General features: G+C 54.0%; 6 protein-coding genes across 6 annotated transcripts; 2 read left to right on the forward strand and 4 right to left on the reverse strand.

Annotated features, from left to right (window-relative positions):
• Window positions 1-19: 19 nt before the first annotated feature.
• Window positions 20-1554, forward strand: MYCGRDRAFT_97708 (uncharacterized protein; the record flags this gene model as incomplete). Its single annotated transcript, XM_003847173.1, has 3 exons — window positions 20-502; window positions 712-780; window positions 835-1554. The coding sequence occupies 3 exons, from the start codon at window positions 20-22 to the stop codon at window positions 1552-1554; spliced, it is 1272 nt and encodes a 423-aa protein (XP_003847221.1).
• Window positions 1555-2968: 1414 nt separating this feature from the next.
• On the reverse strand, window positions 2969-4065 carry MYCGRDRAFT_97709 (uncharacterized protein; the record flags this gene model as incomplete). The annotated part of the gene is made up of 4 exons (XM_003847252.1): window positions 2969-3018; window positions 3140-3406; window positions 3485-3540; window positions 3911-4065. 4 exons carry the CDS (start codon window positions 4063-4065, stop codon window positions 2969-2971), a joined length of 528 nt encoding a protein of 175 aa, XP_003847300.1.
• Window positions 4066-4512: 447 nt separating this feature from the next.
• MYCGRDRAFT_97710 (uncharacterized protein) lies at window positions 4513-5600 on the reverse strand (the record flags this gene model as incomplete). The annotated part of the gene is made up of 2 exons (XM_003847251.1): window positions 4513-4709; window positions 5432-5600. The coding sequence occupies 2 exons, from the start codon at window positions 5598-5600 to the stop codon at window positions 4513-4515; spliced, it is 366 nt and encodes a 121-aa protein (XP_003847299.1).
• Window positions 5601-7494: 1894 nt separating this feature from the next.
• MYCGRDRAFT_97711 (uncharacterized protein) lies at window positions 7495-8424 on the reverse strand (the record flags this gene model as incomplete). The annotated part of the gene is made up of 1 exon (XM_003847250.1): window positions 7495-8424. One exon carries the CDS (start codon window positions 8422-8424, stop codon window positions 7495-7497), a length of 930 nt encoding a protein of 309 aa, XP_003847298.1.
• Window positions 8425-9768: 1344 nt separating this feature from the next.
• On the reverse strand, window positions 9769-10840 carry MYCGRDRAFT_97712 (uncharacterized protein; the record flags this gene model as incomplete). The annotated part of the gene is made up of 2 exons (XM_003847249.1): window positions 9769-10171; window positions 10836-10840. The coding sequence occupies 2 exons, from the start codon at window positions 10838-10840 to the stop codon at window positions 9769-9771; spliced, it is 408 nt and encodes a 135-aa protein (XP_003847297.1).
• Window positions 10841-15603: 4763 nt separating this feature from the next.
• Window positions 15604-16185, forward strand: MYCGRDRAFT_106624 (uncharacterized protein; the record flags this gene model as incomplete). Its single annotated transcript, XM_003847174.1, has 2 exons — window positions 15604-15614; window positions 15670-16185. The coding sequence occupies one exon, from the start codon at window positions 15675-15677 to the stop codon at window positions 16053-16055; it is 381 nt and encodes a 126-aa protein (XP_003847222.1).
• Window positions 16186-18154: the final 1969 nt, after the last annotated feature.

Here is an 18154-nt window from a genome sequence, read left to right on the forward strand (position 1 = left end):
TCACATTATCAGCTAACAAATGACCAAGGACCCGATGAGCGACGCAGACGAACTCATCTCCCTCCCAGAGTGGCTCGCAAGTCAATCCATCTCCACCATATCCGAAAACATCCCGCCTCCGGACAAGACTCCCCGCCGCACGGCCGCAGACTGGGAGGCTGTCCACCGACGCTTCGCTCGAAACTCTCAACCAGAAATCATGGTCGGCTCCTCGATTGCAGAGGAAGATAGCTGTACCTCCTCTCCTGATACGCCATCGAAAACCGACGATGACCGCCTACACGACGTCGAGCGCGGCTACGAACATTTACCTGGAGATCAACATGTGCCGGAGGAAGTCGTCTCGCAGGCGGAGGAAATCGACGAGGAATTGGAAGAGAGGTTGAGAAGGGTGCAGGAAAGGATGTCTTTGGATGCTGATCACGATGCGGAGAAAGACGACGTCGGTAGTGTATCGGATGAATCGCGACGGTCCAGCGGGACTGATGAGAGGAAGGAGGAGGTGAGTCTCGTGACCTCTCTCTGTTGGCTTTGTGAAAGGGACTAACACTAACCATTGTAGTCTTCGTATCTTTATGGCCATATCCATGAATCAAGCCAGCCACTGGTTTCCATGACAGCCTCTAACGGTACCAAAGTTCGTCTGCGCCCCCGATCCGAACAATGTTCTTTCTTCTCAAAGGCTCAGCGCTGACAACGATATCCTCACAGCTTCACGGTATCACAGACCCACCATTGAGCACGAATACGCTCGCCGAGCCTTCGAACCGCCAACCCAAAGTAGGTTTCTCCTCCCCTCTGATGTAAACGTCGCATGCCTCTTCCTATGCTAAGAAAGGTCAGCCTCCCGTTCTCAGAGATCCAAACGACGTCTTCGGTCCACCATCGCCTGAGCTCACTGCATCCGAGAAGCCGAAGCAGAAGAAGAAGAAGGCGATCCAAAAGCCAACCGCCTGTTCCCGCATTGCACGCTTCCTCTTCGCAGTGACATTTTACTCGGTCCTCTTCCACAGCGTTTATTTACCTGGTTCTCTTCCGCGGCCTATGAATCCTCCGCACTCTATCGGTCCTCCGCACTTGCTCAGTCCTCCGGCGTCCCTCGATCCTCCGCCATCTCTCGATCCTCCGCCGTCCCTCAGATCAAACTCATCTCTACTGCCAGATCTGCTGCCTCTACCCTCGACCTCAACAACAGCTTGGACAACCCCAACCCTCGCCATCCACCTAACCTCCACCCTCGCCCTCCACCGCGCCTTCCTACACCTGCAACCTCGCACAGCCCTTTCTCCGTCCATTCTCCATCGACAACTCGTCGAACTCGACTCCATGGACGAAACATTAGCTTGGGTCGTTGACGTCTGGGCCAAGAGACAGGAGGGCAGGGCTGTAAGAGAGAATGTACGGGCGAGATTGTTGGACGGCGTGGGGAATTTGGGTCTGAGGTGGAATGGGCAGACCGCGGAGGAGGTGATTGTGGGGAGGGAGGTCGCGGAGGGGGTCAATAGGTTTGTTGAAGAGATTTTGAGGTTTGTAGCGGGTTGGGAGGATGGGTAGTAGGTGGAGGTTGAGATTCAGCCAGTACTATCGTGGAATGACATTCCCAAAGGGAGCAAATAATGGAATACCGCGAGCTCAATACAAAGCTGGTACGAATGAATGAGCAAACTCGTTCATCCATTTACGGATGCCTCGGCGGATCGGCGCACAATGATGCGGGTGACTTCGACGCCAGGTCATCTCGGTTCCTTTTGCTCCATCATGCAGGAGAGCATGTGGCGGAGCGAAACAATATATCTGGAGAACCCGTGCTGGATGCAGGACGGAGCGACTCGTTTGCTCTGAATAGGAGCGGTGTGGTCGGTTTGTGCGATGTGAAAAGCACTCGATGGCTTAGCAAGCACTTCCGGAGGGACTGGACCAAGGAAGCCAAGAAGCCGGGATCACGTCTCCGAACCGACGGAACGAGCCTGTACGCGCTTGATTGACACGCCGCAATCCGGTCGGACAAGAGAGTCCACGGGCGGCTGGATATGACAGTGCCCGAGAACTAATCAATCTCAAGTTTGCAAATTCAAGAAGAACATTATCATGCGGTCGTCGGAGCAAACGCCGCGACCAGCAGTGCTCATCTGAACGTCGGCACTGGATTGTCTCGAGTTCTCGAAGAGGAGCTGAAACTCCCCGATGTCACGGCTCAAAAAGCGATCAATGTAGGTGTCCGGAAATTCCGGTCAGCCATAAAGTCTGGATGTCCCGAGCCCGGCTATTGGATGTTGACATTTCGTGCGGGCCAGTTGACGGTCATGCGTAACCGAGGAAGCAGTCCAGAGCTGACATGGCTATGATCGAATGGTGGATTCGACGATTCAGCCGCGACGGTCATCGAATTTTGGCATTTGGATCTTGCGAATGGCTCATCTCGCGCTCAATGCCGAAGGAAGGCAGGCAGATTCGGCTGGATCGCACTCTTGCTCTGGCTGCCTTTGACGGCAGGGTTTTAGTGTGAGATCCGTGCTACTCACCGCGGAGATGGTGCGCTCTTACGAACGTTTTCGTGATCTTAGTGGTCTTCGTCCGTAGTAGGAGATTCCGATACAAGTTGTACTTTGAATGCTTCGTCGGTCGTCTAGATGTGCTCGAGTGCGTGCTCCTCCGTATCGATTAGCGAGAATGTACGCCCGGAGATGACAGACCTCTGCATACCGGCCATCGAAGAGGAGTCCTGGACGAATGGGGCCGTTCGTATGGAATGAAGCGGCTGCTGGAGTGACAATGGCCATTCGGACAAGGCAGAAGAAGGCCCAATGCATTATAGAAGCGCCGCATGGTATGCCCAATTGAGTCGTAAACCTTGGGATGAGATGCTTCAAAGTGGCAACGCAAGAGGGTTCACCATGGGACTTGCCATGAGATGCCAATCGACGGCCAATCGACGGCCAATCAAGGCATATCACTCCTGAATCTTCCCTCATGGTGCTCGGCTCCACTCTGCGTCTTGCTGATCCAACGTATTGTATCCTGCACATGCAGATGTCTGGACCCAGAGGGATACAGTCAGCAGCTTTCCAGCTTGGAGTAATTTGCTCGATGTGGCCATGTTCTCACCGGCCCGGAGTTCTTCTGATATTCATGGACGCACTGTGCTGGTGAATTGCTGCGCAGTCCTCGCCGCCGGACTTTTCATGGTTGTTCATCCTCCTCTCAGCCCTTCGCGAAGTCGGCCTTGCAAGATTTGTGATCCATCTGGTCACCTGGTCCATGTGAGATTCCGGCTTCACTTCGAAAACGTTTTCCAGCCCACTCTCGTGTGACTGGAGCTTCTCCTCATGCCAGTCTTGAAGTTGTGTGTTTTCATTCCCAAATCTCTCCTTGATGGTCCGGCCTTCAGCTCCGAGATCGCGCAACCCTGCGCTGATACAATTCTCACCGAACAATTTTCTCACCGATCACCGTACACATTCAACAATGACACGCAGAGACGTACGGTCTGGTTCAGACCACGCTTGTGTGAAGATTCCGAAAGCCGGACGAGAAGATGGCCTCGAAGAAGGCGGAGTTCAAGAATGAGCTTAAGTGGAAGCGTGCTGCAAAGATGCAGAAATTGGCCAATGGTCTTGTCGAGGCTTCGTCGGACTCTAAGAAATGCGCCGGCAACACCACGTGAAAACAAGGAGGGTCATGCCAGCACGACCTGGGAGCGGAATTGTCGATCCAGGTAGAGAGAGGTTCTTCTCCGTTCTCTGGAATTGTTGGTCGCCGACGTCAGCGAGCTGTGCCAGTTTGGTGATCTTCTCAATGTTGAGACCGACGTCTTGAGACCAACGACATTCTGCTTTCCAAATCTGATGTTGAGACCGACGTCTCTGAGGTCGACGACACTCTGCTCCCCGAAGCTGGCGTTGAGACCGACCTTTTTAGCTCAATGGCATGCTGCTTTCCGAAGCTGATGTTGAGACCGACGTCTCTGAGATCAACGACACTCTGCTTCTCGAAGCTGATGTTGAGACCGACGTCTCCGAGTTCGATGACATTCTGCTTTCCGAAGCCGATGTCGACGTTGTCCATGTCGAATCCCGGGGTCTGCCAGCAAGTGGGTCTGCCTGCGAAAGTCTGTGCTGTAGGCCGTGATGAAGGAGCTTCGTATGCCAATACGACATGTCACACGATGACCAGAAAGCCGAGATCGAGCCACCCTGCGACATGGTCGAGATCTCCTTGGTCGGCGTTGACATTTTGAAGAACGGCCGTTTTGAATCCAGCTTTGACGCCTTGTGCCTCTGATTGGGTTTGTGGACGCTGATCGCAGGTTCCATCTTGCAGACATCAATAACCGGACGACCGGCTTCTCGTTCTTGCATCCCTCGAGGGCGGCACTGACCAATTATCAGCGTAGATGACAAACCGGACGAGGCATCATGCGTCACTCTCTTGGGTGACCGCGGGTATAAAATGACATCTGCATCCTGCCTCTTTTGTCTCTTGGTCGGCGCCGCTGACTTCGGTGCCTCCAACTTATGCATTGAGCGCATCGATCTCGAGACGAAGGGAGATGGTGTCGACTTTTGTCTGTTTCGCAGCCGCTTTCAATGGCTCACATTCCTCCGCCCGCCAGTAGGAAGTCCGATCCAGGTGACGATGCGTTGAGCTGAGAGCATCCTCTGTCTTGCCTTTGGCGATGTGAAGTCTCGACTGCAACTTCAGACTTGTTGCTGGGTGTTGGAGTCAGCCACAACCTTGTCGAAACCATCTCTGTTTGCAGATATGACAAGTTGTCGACTCATCGGCATTGAGCTCTTGTTTCAAGTCTTGGACGCAAAGTCGAACACAGCTGTTTAGCGAAGGTCACCTGGCAGTGGCAGAGGATCTTCAGTTGTACTGCAACGGTGACAGCCTCCGCCTCCGTGAGCGATCTGGCCGAGCCTTCTGCGGTTGTTGATGTGGCCGGTATTGTGGTCAGGTTCGCCATCTTGGGAGCAGGATAAGGACAGTCGAGGGAAGGAGGACGTCAGTAGTGATAAGGTTGTTATTCTCGATGGCTGAAGACGGCGTGGGAGTAAGAACAAGTACCGTTCGTTTCGGGAACAGCAGCGGTGCCGTTGAAATCGCCGGAGGATGTCGTCGTAGGACTCTACGGGTTCGTTAGTGAGTTTTGATGGATCTGTACATAGTCTCCAACTCCGAGGACAATCTGGCTGAGCCTTCTTCGATTGTTGATGTGGCTGGCGATGCGATCGGGATCGCCGTGTTGGGACGGCAATAGAAAAGGCGGGGGAAAGGCCGGTAGTAGTGGTAGGTGAGGAAAGCAAGACGGCTCTATTGACGAGATATGGTTGTTACTTTCGATGCCTACGCAGATTTTGCACCCGTATACATACTTTCGTGAAGTACCTCGCAAGCCCTGCGCTCTGAATTGTGGTTCTCAGCAACGTACCATTTCTGCTCGGACTGCAGGCCGATAACGAAGCTGCCATCCTCACAGAAGCAGCTGAGGTCGCCCTGCTAGCGTCCTTGATCAGCTGGATGATTGCGAAGATGTCCGCCTGTATTACAGTGGAAAGAGAGGCGAGTGACCAGTACGGATAGCGGAGGAACTTGACCATGTCAGACTTGCGATCGCCAAGCAATGTCGTTGTCAGTACGCCTCATCCGCTGTTCTGCCTCTAAGCTGCGCGTCCCAGAGATCAGTCCTGACTCCACCGTGCCGCTGAAGCTTATCCAGCGCGGCAAAATACGCAAGACAAAACAAGGAGAACATCACCACGGCAGGTTGCCCACAATTTGACATGCTGCTTGCGACCCTTGCGATTTCTCGATGTAGTAATCTCCTTAGATGTCCAGTGATCATTGCTCGACTACACCTGAGCAGACCGTGAAAGTCGTGGAGGAGCCGGCGGCGCTTCCACAACTTCCTCCGGCTCCGGCTCGTCCTTGTCCTTCTTGTCCATGCTGTCCTTCCGTTGTGACCCTCCTCTTGTGTCCGCGCCATGTCGAATCCCAGCTCTTGATACTTTTTCACTACCGGATCCTCCATTTATTCCGGCTCCTTCCCATCATGACCGCGATCCGGGTTCCCGACCTCGCCCTCTCATCCTCCATGCTCTCTCCCCATACCTTGCTGCTTTTTTCCCATCACCTCACTACCAGTACCCTCCGTTCGGCTTCGGGCAAAGCGCAAGGTCTCCATCAAGCGCATCGTCGAAATTCAAGCAAGCTCCTGTATCGGTCCCCTCGGGCTCTGCTGCTGTCGTCTCGGAGGCGATACTCTTGGCTTGCATGGGAGGCTGTTGCGTGGCGAGTGGCTTGAAAAAGCGGAGGATGAATGCGGCGAGGATAGTGACGGCGATGAAGCAGAATGCGGCGAGGATGATAGCGACGACGAGCTCTGGATTGAGGCGTCAGTAGAGTTTCTAGCAACAAGGGAGGAACACAAGGGACGTGCTCTCGAGTTTGGTCATGTCGTGCCAGAGGTTAGATCTCAGGTCGGCGATGATGCCCTTCTTCTTCTCCGGCGTGGGAGAGGAAGGTCGATCCTCGGCACCTCGCACGCTACGACGCCGGATGGATTTGCTTCGCGTGTTGACCATGTTCGTGTTTGTAGTAGTGGTGGCGGTATGTGGTCCAGAGTGGAAGAGAACCGGTCAAGCAATGAGGGCTTGCGTGATTGTATCCGAGATGGAGGAGATGGCAAGAAGGCGCTGGAAGATGGACGACCTGCAACGGGAACGAGCTGACAAGCGACGGGTGAAGATGCAGACCCACTGTAAGTGTTTGCCATGGTGTACGTGAATCACGTTGTGAGACTGCGTTGCCTTGATCAGGAAGGAGGTCTTTGTTCTTCACTCATTGTTCTTGAGATGGCTTCGGCAGGCCGCATCTCACGTCCAGCGGTCATCTGAAAGCAGGAGCTTTTCTTTGCGCCTGCGACGGGCCTGGGGGACCATGTATTGAAACGCCATGGCATCTGTGTTGATGGTGTTTGTTGTATGTACACAACGTGAGGTTGGTTGCGTTCTTGGACTGAGTTTGGCTGGGATGGAAGCTGGGGCTCTCCGGCTGCTTATGTAAGGCGGACCACTTCCGCATCATGGGACTCTGGCGACAACGATGCTGATTGACAAATTCGATTTTCGGAAGAGACAGATCGATAGAAGAGCACGTTGCGATTCGAATGGCTCGTTTCTGAGGCGGCAGTCCTCTGGTGGTGGAATTGCTGCAACAACTCTCGCATGAAAGCATCCAAGAGTGCTCCGTAGATGCTTCCTTCAACTTTCGTTGACACAATTGATGCAATGATCAATCAAATATCCGCCACTTTCCATCAAGTCCATCAATCATCACCTTCCCACTATTACGTTTCTTGTTCAGACGAGACGACAGGAAGGTGTAGAGTGGTCGTATCGTTCATTCAAACGTGCATCATGAATTCGTGCTAAAGCCACCATTAAAAGCCTCATGACATCTCCTTCCTCCCACTGGACCCTCCAAAACCCAGCCCTACTCCTGATCCCACCACCCACCCGCCTCTCCTGATCCCACCTCCGGCTCCGCATTCTCCTTATCCACTCCCTCCTCGCCTCCATTCCCACGCCGCCTCCTCTGCTCCTCCTCCCGCTGCAACCTCCTCGCAAACTCCTCATCCAGCCTCTCCGTCTCCCTCTTCCTCTCCTCCCAAGCCTTCCTCCCCTCCTCACTCCTCGAAACTGAAAGCACAATACATCGACAGAACACACACGGCAGATGAAGAACATCCTTCTCCGTCTTACTGTCAAGCGTAGGCAACTGATGCAGATCTTCAGACCGCCAGTACTGATCAAAGCACGACTGGTGGATGACATTGTTGCATTGGAAGCAGGTCTTCTCTTCGGCGGGTGTGGGAATAGCGTCCGTGCAGATGACGCAGGTGGTCGCTTTGTCGTGAGATCGCGGCGGCGGCGTGCGGGTGAGGTCGATGGCAGGATGTTCAGGATGAGCAGTTTCATCGTGCAGGTTGATGATGCGGGTCAGCATGGCGACCACACGGCGTAGTTCGCGGACCCAGGTCAATGCAATTCGGCGCTTTTCGGTGTGTACCGTCTTGGAACGGCAGCAGCGTCGGCACATCCAGTCGCGGGCGATGACGTCGAGGTATTTGAGGAGGCGGGATTGAGACATGACGCCGAGACGGGTGAGGGTCAGCTTGGCCATGGCGTCGACGGCTTGGAAGAAGGGCGGGCGAGATTGGTAGTGTTGGCGGCTGCCGAGGCAGCTGGTACAGCGGGCACGGTGGCGGTGGAGGAGGTGGGTGAGGGCGAGGTGGGTCGGAGTCAGTGTGACTGGAGGGCCTGGGCGGATCTTGAAGAGGGTGTGTACGCGCGATTCGAGGAGATCATGCCAGTCGTAGGGATCTTGGTCTTCAGGTTTTGAGTCTTGGTCTTCGACGTCCATGGCTGGCTGTGGAGTATAATTGCCTGGTGGTAGTTGCCTGGTGGTAGTCGCTTGGGGTGTTGAGATAGGCAAAGAGCCGACCTTGATTTCTCGGAAGGAGAATGGAGGAGTTCATCGCAAAGTCAGGCCTGAGAGAGCATGCAGATGCCCAAAAGGTGTGTCGCTGACCTCAGTCTCATCGTGGTATACAGCGGTATCGCCGACTTCAGCGGTATCGCCAACTTCAAAGGTGTTGCCAACATCAGAGATGGTGCCAACTTCAGGGTGAATCCCCTCTCCAAGGAGTGGTCCCGCCGGGTACCGACATGAATGGAGGGAGAAGGGAATCCATCGATTCCGTCTACTTCAACGTCTGCGTAAGGATGGAGGGTCTTGCTCGTGTGCTTGCTTTGATAGAGGAGGAGAACAAGAAGAGGACAGATGGAGATAGAGGTAGTGCTTACCTTGGTAATCCACGTCGGCATCATCGTCGACTTCGTTTGCTTCATCAGGATTTCCGGAAATCTCCGCAGAATGCAGGCAGCCGAGTGATGAAACTCCAAATGCTACCATTCCATACATGTTCACCAGTGCCTGACGAATGAAGGCCATGTAAATCTCAAAATGTCCTAGCTGAAACCAAAAGCTTGACTACGTAGACGGATCTGGCTTGATGTTTCGATAATGAGTGTCTTGCCAATGTCGTCGACGCCAAGGCTTCACGTGGTGGATGAGATGTCGTCGATGACTCCATCGCATGCAAGACATTGAGTAGACAAGGTCTCCGGTGGCCGAGACTCTTGTGTTGAGGATCCTCGTTGTATGGCAATTGAGATCTTCTGTATGTAAGTTTCTTGAGGCTTCTCGTCTGGGTTCGACGCTTCTTGAGCATTTGCATGGCCGAGGCTCGTTTGACATACATGTTGTGCCTTCTTTGCTCGCGGTTGGCTGTTGGAGAGCTGGTGTAGTTTGCTTGTTCGCGGTTTCGTGATGCTTCCCGTCGAAAGTGTGGTTTGATCAGCGGCGGCTGCAGGAAGAATCAGATCAGCAAGCTCTACTGCGAGAACGTGTACATCTCACCGAAAAGGATACTCTTTCCTCGTCTGACGCCTAAGTAGCATAGTCTAGATTCGTGACTTTTCTTTCAGCTGTATCGACTTTCCGGTTTTCTTCACCCACACGGCCATTACGGCGGAACCAGGCGGAGAGGGAGCCAATGAGAGCAGTAAGAGTCAGCATGACAATCGGAAAAGCGACCTTGTTCCAATCGCCGTCGATGTCGGTGATGGCTGGGCAGACGGCTTCGGAGCCTCCATCCAGACGGAGAGGGAGCGACGGAGAGTAGTGAGAGTTAGCGGCCTCACTTCAATCTCTGCCGGTGTCGTTGATAGCTGGGAGGATGACTTCGGGAAACTCAATCACCCTCAAAAATCTTCGGGTCCCCACAACGCAGGAGTGAGGCCTCAGGAACGACAAGCAGGAGCTGACGAGGGCGCTGTCCGGTGATGTCTGTCCGGTGATGTCGGTGCTAGCAGGGAGGGTGACTTCGTAACCTCCGTGATCATCGACGATGTCCAGACTCGCGCTGCACAGGAATAAGACCTCATGAGCGATAAGCAGGAGTCCGCTACCGCCAATGAGGGCGCTGTCCCGTCCAGCATGGTCGGTCGCTTGCTCCATACGGAATATGCGGAGGCTGCAGCCGCTCGATCCGTCGATCCGGCAGAATTGCCAGTTTACCTCACCCGCGCATAGTCGCAAATCTTTGCTGGAGTGTGCGATCAAGTCGAAAGCATTCAGTGACAGCTGATCGCGATGATGGGAACACCATCGTCGCAAGAGAGGCCGGCAAAGGCTCGTCTCTGGTTCCTTTCAGGCGTCTCATCCTTGGGTCATCGATCATGCGGTTGGTGCTCGGACGGGGAGGACAAGGGGTGGTTGAGATTTGTAGAAACAGTACGCTAGATGAGCACGTTCGAGTGATGATGTCAATCCCCGGCTGGCGAACGATATGTTGAGACTGGTTCCACGAATGCTGGAATGGTTCTCTTCGCTGTGCCTGATTTCGAAGGCGTTCCGGATCTAGATCGGTCCTTCCCAGAGAATGCAAACAACTGTTGGAAGACTGCTGAGGACTGTGAGTTCTGTAGAGCTGGCAGTGCCCTGCGTCATGTGCGCTGCGAGCCATATGCAGTGTCGAGGACGAGAGATCCGATATACTTAGCAGGAATGTCGTGGGTCGGGACCCCATACATCAAGCAGGATGAGCAGGTAGCGGGTCCACGCTGATGATCAATTTGCTGCGAATTCGATCTATAAGTGCGAAGGCTGCACTCGCCGTGCTACTTGCGGTTCCGGCTGGTCGGTCTGACACCTGGAGATGGAATTTCGGTATTGCACCACTCGCTTTGAGCAGTGAGACTCTCACTCACATCATGCGGAGTTGAGTGTAGGCGCTGAACTCGATCGTGCCAGCATATATGCTCTATCTCCATTTCTTAGACTTGAACTGGCAGGAAGATGGCGAGGACTGGTACCTGCTTGAAGATCAGAACCTCAAGGTACTTGAACTCACTGCTGCTCAACCGTGTTGCTCAACCATCATGCTCGACCGTCATCAGTAGTAAGTCCGTGTTCCGCTTCAAACACCAGGAGCATCGCACGGCAGCAACACGCCCTTAGCGATGGCTGGAGTTGCCGGAGTGTTCATGGTAAATTCGGTCGTGGCCCAGAGTGCGGATGAAAGCCCCATGCGGAGGTTGGATGGAAAGTGGGTGACGTGGGTCGACCGTGAACCAGCTGGTTGGGCCAATCCGGCTGACTCCTTGGACTGTAGCACAGAGTAGCGCCCAAAGCACATTCGAAGTTCTCGGCAGGTCGAGAAGATTTCTCAAGGCTCTGATCAACTGGCAACCACCAACAGGACCAACAATCGACGAATGTGATCGATTCGAAGTTGAGACGACCATGCCCGACTCTCTGGAGTCAACCGCGTGGGTGGCTCGTCCGAAACAGAAGACGTCCTGGAACGTTTGGCCGAGAAGGAATATGTTGTTGTGGCCATGGCGCGATATTCCAAAACACAGCGCCGTTGAAAAAGACGCACTTTCCACGAAGTTTCAAGTCCCGGCGAGTACGCCTTTCTCGTCTTGCCGGTTTGAAGTTCCTCGAAGTCATCTGGCACGTTTACGTCGATCACGGCTCATAGGCTAGCTTCTTTCTGTGAAATGGCATCCTCGGGTCACCAGGGTGTAGACATACGATGGTGATCCGCTACGATGGTGATCCGAGCTTAACGGATGCTGTATCGTCAGCCTGAGCCCGAGTACATTGGCATCATGTTCTCGAAGTAACTGTAGTTCGGCAGATGAAGCCAATAAGGAAAGATTGGCGCCATGAGTTGACGGTTCGAGGTACCATCGTCGTCTGGGAGCTGAGTATTCACATCTGCAGAGATACACGAGATCGCAGAGGCTTCGTAACGCTGGACCAATGGAGGATTCGAGGTCCTGTCTGTGAACATCGATGGCCAAGATACCCGAGGAGAGGTATCTGAAGAGCAGCTTTGCTCAGTCGATGCGATTGTCTTCACATGTGACTGACAGCTCCGTCTCGATGGTAGTCATCCAGCCCAAAAGCATGCGAAGGCGGCTGGTCATCAGCTTGGTGACATGAGGTCTCCAACACTATGCGAAGATGGTAATGCGTGCGTGTCGACCCAGTAAGATAGGCTTGAGATCTACCAGAGTAACTTCCAATATTGGGTCCTCGAACCAGCTTTCCGGCACCTTCGGTGATGCTGTAAGGCGTGCTGGGTCGGGCGGCTTTCGTCTTGGGAGCCTGTAAGGCGTTGTGGGTTGTGCTCGGTCGGATTTCTCGAGCGGTTGTTCGCTTTGTTGGATGAAGTGTAAGGTTTCACAGCCGCAGTAGGACGGACACCAGTAGTTGTGGGACAAATGTCGGCAGTCATGGGCCTCCTCAGCGGATGTAGGGAAAGTGCCCGACGGCTCGGTCGAGGTCATTTGCTTCCACGAGCAAGACTAGCAGCGATCCGGGGTTTTGGGATTGCATGGCGACACGGTCCATCTTTACCCCAGTCGGCTACTCTTCCGCGTTGTTGAATGGATAGGGCGGGATGCGGCTGTCGATGGACGATGGTGGAGACCGCGACAATGCGGCGAGGAGCCGGAGCCGTTCAAGGATAGTCCGGCGGTGTTTTGAGGCCAGCGCAGCGTGGTGGAGATGCAGCGTACAAGGTGGTCCGTCCGAGTGGGAAAGCGCAACGTCCCAAAGTCGAAGCTCGTCAGGACGGGCCAGGACGAAGAGGGGAATCGATGTGATGTTCCGAGTGTTGTGCCGATGGTGATGAATGGCTCATGGGAGTCGCTCTTGTGGTGGAGGCAACAAACAAGAGAATTGTGGAGGATTTGCTCAGAGATGCTCGATCACGTCGTCCGCAACGGCTTCGTAAGGAGCAAGGTAGGTCCTGTAGTCGACCGCGGTATCGGCCAGAAGGTCGCACGGTCCGGAAATCCGTCCTTCACCAGGTACACGCAATTTCATACATCTCTCCTTGATCATGCGACAGTCCGTGGCCCGATGTCCGCAGACTCCACTCATCGCGTGGTGTGGCCGACCGAGTGAAGCTAGGAGGACTTCATTGACCTGATGGGATGGCCGGCAACAAGCACCTTCTCAACTGGTGGCAAAAAATCGTGTTAGATGCTGCGGACGAAGGCTTCGAGTCTGGTAAAGTAGAGTCCGCTCGTCTGCATGCAAGGCGGTTTCGACAGGCTGGAAATTGAAAGGATTGGGCCGGGCCGGATGGGAGTTGTTTGTAGTCGAGCTGATCTTGAAGCAGACCATCGTACTCGCATACGACGTCGGCGCCCAATCTCCTGCCATGCGGACCGTCTTGACTTGTTTTGGTCTTGCCGATTGGCCGGGCGTTATCCTTCCGGTTCCTGAGCGGCTTGGAATGAGGATCGTGGCTCACCTGAGCATGGTTGTTAGTAGCGTCGGCCATGTTGAAGATGATATAGCCGTGATCGTGAAGGTGGGGTTCGTGTCCGAGATAAAGAATGATACGGAAGTGCAGGTAAGGAGGCTTGAAATCTGTGGTGCAGGCAATGATCCGACTAATGCTCCCGTTGTGACCGACAAATGTGCTGGAATTGTGTGTGAGGCGTCTCTCGCAAGGTCGTCAAACACAGAAATCTAGAGGAGCAAAGTCTCGAGAAGCTCGGTAGTGTTAAACAGCCGGAGACTGGCCGAAATGTTATCTGCGGACGCAAGTTGTTCTTTCAAGCTGCGGCGAATGGAGGTGAGAAGAGACGGCCAGACCTGCAATAATCCTTGAAAAGCCTGCCGGTACTAGTACCACTGAGCCAGATTCTGTGCGCAATACTGTCGGTAATTGTAGTGGGCTCGACTGTGGCATTACTCGACGCCAGGTTTTGCTGCTCTGCTTGAGCTTTAGCTCGAAGACCAGTGTGTGAGCGCTTCTGGGGAGCGACCTCACCGCAGCTATTTAATGCGCGTCGTTTGACCATGGCGACAAATGCGATGAAGTGGGAAGGAAAATGCAGCGAAGGTGGTTGTCAAGGGAGAAGAAGAAACAAAATCGGCGAAGAAGGTGGGCGCAGGCGGGACTAGTGGATGTACCCGTATATCCTTGCAAGCGGGCGGGCAGCCACGTGGCGCTGCACTTCCCTTTTCAAGCCTAGCTCTGAGCAAGCTCGCGGCTGGAGTCTGGACCATTTTTCGAACCTTAACTGCAGTCTTTCGTCAAGGACATCATCGCCAACGAAATACACCGTTTAGCAGGCGAAGCAATGAGAAGAAGTCCTCGAGGACGCTTCGAAACGGGGAGCAGTGTCGACCGAGACCAAGCCAGCCGGGGAGCCGAAAATGAAGTTCGAGAGAAAGTGCATCATGGAAAGTGCATCATGAAGCGGTTGCCATAAATGATTGCCACGAATGAAGCCAGTATCGCAAGAAAGAGCTTGGAGCGTCCTGCTTCCCGTCGTCTTGTCTGACAAAAAGGCGATCAACGTCCTCAACCGCTCCGTCGAGACCACACGGCGTCCGCACATCGCATGGCCTCCGCACTTCGCATGGCATCATCACCGCGCATGGCATCCACACCTCGCATAGGATCCATCACCTCTTGAATGCAGCCGCCGCCTACCACAACTTCGGCAGATCTTGTCCGCCCATTGATCTACCAGAGACACGCAGACAGAGTCCGACATGACCGATTGCACGAAAGAATCAACTGATCGATAGGCAGCAATTGAGCGGTTGGAGCTGGTGCAAGAGCAGCGAATACAAGCATCAAGAGCAGACTATGGACACGATGTTGCGACAGAGCGCCGACTTCACACACTGACCGCGAGACGCCGGCGACATGCTTCTGCCGCCGTTCCACGAATGGTCATTGCCACCGCTTCTCAGCACGCACAAACGCACGTAACCCATCAGCAAGAACGTATCACCCTACAATGTTCGACAACTGGTCACAATGCACCGTTCAGAGCACCGTGGGGAATGGTCTTCAGACTGCTTTCCCAGCGACCAAGTCACCAGCAGCTTCCTACTTTTGAACATGACCTCACATCCCTACCACGGCAAGATCTCGTGCTGACGCCAATCGCGACAAGAACAGACGGTCTCGGCAGTTTTTAACAAGCGCCTGCACTTTCGCCGCTCTCGCGCTACTGTCGATGCTTCAACATTTCATTCATCCTCGGGGTTAATGAAGCCTGACGGGGCTTGGGATTGAAAGAAACATTGGAAACAACAACAACCACGCCTTCACTGGGAATACTCCGCTGCGACGAAGCTGCTTACAGTTCCACTTCTTGCCAGCTGAGCAGCATCTTCAAGAGCATCCGAGCGACACCGCTCACCAGCCTGCAGCCACGAACCACACATTTTTCACTTCTCCGAGAACATGGCTCACATGTACACTGGCCAGTCGACATTACAAACAGAGCTTGCTGTTGACGAGGATGACGACTCGGGGAATGGGATGGCATCCCATCGACCGGCCAAAAGGATTTGGCAAGCAGCCAAATACCAGTAGATGCCTCTATTTTCCGGATGTAGAACAGGGTTGGGTCTGTCAAAGCCAAGCAACGGTGAAGACACCGATCCGAAGAAATCTCGTGCTCCAACTCGAGCTGGCTGCGAACAAGCCAGCAGATTACGTGAGTCTGGCATCCGCAATGAACCAGTCGAAGGACAAACCTAATCAATCATCAGCAAAAATGGGCTCTCCAACACCAGTCAACGTACTCGAACAGCGTCGCCACGGACTGACGAACATTTTCTTCGTCAGTCACGCCGTGGTTGCCATTATGGCCACTGAGGGAGGACAATACATTTCATTCTCCGGAGTCATCTCCTCTACTCATTGGACCACATACGTACATTACGACCATTGCCACAGCGAGCAGAGACTTGCTCTCGCCAACGTGGCAAACGCCACCGATTCGCCCTTCCACACTCTCGCTACAGCCGGAAGCAACAGTTGCACATATCAACGACCACCGCCAAGCGACCAGGGTCTTCCTCTCGCCAACGTGCCCAACGCCATCAATTCGCCTTTCCACACCCTCGCTACAGCCGGAAGCAAGAGCCGCCTGTGAGAGACGACCACGGCCATAGCAAGCAGGGTCTTCATCCCACCAAAGTGTCAAACGCCATCAACTCGATCCATACGTGCAGCCCATGGCCAAGAAGCCGGTCGCCGAGTCATACGATGAAGGAGATGAGAATGTCGATCCGAGTGGGAGAGGTGATGTCGCCGTGGTGCTTCAAGACAAGCCCAAGGAGGCCTTTGAAAAACGACTTGCTCGGTCACAACCCACAACCTTCGAGAAGAAGCTCGCGGCCGTGTGTGAGAAGAAATCGACGTCGACCGAGCGTGCACACAAGTAGGATGATTCGTAATTCATCCGCCGATGGCAGAGACCCTACGAACGGCAGTTCGGACTCTTGCTGCAGGTGATGACAAGGTGGTGGAATTACATCGCTGGAGAGTTGTACAAGATGGAGTAGCAGCTCAAGGTGATAGGGCGCAGTATTGTACAGCTATGTGGCCATTTCCACCGAACAATCCCTCAAAAGTGAGATGTACTTTCACGATCGAAGTGGCCGCTCAAGATACCTGCACAGTATCCGATGCCAGCAACGCGAGACGAAATCTCAATCCGCGAGAACTACAGACTTCAAGAGTACCTGCGCCCAAGTCTCCTGCAGTCTCTGCACTCCGAATCCGATCTGCCGATTCCGTCGGCGTCCATCCATACTCCCTCCGCAACTCTCCTCATCCACGCCCCTCATAGGTCGTGCTGTCACAATTCTGGCTCGTCATCGATGACATCGAAGTTTCCGACTCGGCCTTTGACGTCGTTGCTGATATGGCCGGCTTTTCTTTAGCCTGACTTTCCTGGGTCGTCCTCTCTGCTGTGCGATCCAGACGAAGCTGCTGCTGAGCCGCCGCTTTTCGGTGTCGAATCGTTGCTTGACCCGTTCCGTTGCATTCGCGGGCTCTATCCACTCCCACTCTCAGTCCTCTATCTCGGCACCTCGTTGCCTTGCTCTTTGAGCGCTGTTGGGACAGTCCCTGCTAGCGAATCGTATTTGCCGGGAATCTTGGGCCATTTCCTTCTCTCTCCGCAGCTGACCTCGTTTTCTGGCCCTCGCAACAAGTTCCCTCCCCCATTCCCGAAGCGCCTCGCTCATCGTCGTGAGCAGCAACGGAAGTTATGCAGTACGATGCGCCGTCCACAACGGCAACTCCGTATCCGCACCAACAAGAACACATTGCCTCACTCATCTTCGAAAGCTCAGCTCAACCTGGGATTGGAGGTAAGGTAAACCCATGGTACAGGCTGTCCATCCAGTGAAGATTCCCGATCCCAATCGCCGGCGGAAGTCCAAAGGAAGATCACAAAGCTATCGCTGAGGTCGGATAACAGCTATGCTTCCAGCGAGGCAGCAGGTGCAAGCCCGGAGATATCCCATAGCTGAGTTCCGCCGCAGCCCTTGACTGGATTAGACCGCAGCGCACTTCAATCACCCTCGGGCCTCGAATCATATTGCATCACCCCTTTGAAACCACGTGTGAGCACACTCCACGATCTGTGCCAAATACAGTCCTCTTACCAGAGCAAGTATCATATGAGACTCAAGGACAATTTGAGATGGTGCAGCTTCCGATCCACATTGCTTCGATGAATTTACGCTGAGATCTGGAGACTGGGCATGACCGACCGCCCACCTTTGGAACGTCGACAACCTTGCTCAAACGGAGTACTGTGTCGCTTTCCCGTGAAAACGGCGTGCTCGCTGCCTCGCTGCCCAGTGCAACTTGTATCTGGTAGTCCTGGTACTCGACCGACTCAGTTCATGATGCGCAATGCCGGACTGTCTCCAGGACGAGTACGCACACTGTCATTGAAGACATCCGCGCGGATGGATGGGTATCATTGTGAGACGAGCAGCGAGTTGATTGGCAAGTTGAAAGGAAGCTGGAGGATCTGGCATGGAGTGAGCTCTTCTCTGCCCTTTCGTCCTGTTCCCTTCACAACTGAAGTGACCGCACCCCTGAAATCTCGAGCTCGACTCCGTTCTCCCCTCATTCAAACTAAGCGTCCAGCATGATTAACCCACCAACGAACGAAAAATGGATTTTCCGACTCGCGATTCATTCTCCTCCGCACATCCTCGTCTCCATTCCTGC

The sequence above is a fragment of the Zymoseptoria tritici genome, chromosome 16 (assembly GCF_000219625.1).
Source record: "Zymoseptoria tritici IPO323 chromosome 16, whole genome shotgun sequence".
NCBI lineage: Eukaryota > Fungi > Ascomycota > Dothideomycetes > Mycosphaerellales > Mycosphaerellaceae > Zymoseptoria > Zymoseptoria tritici.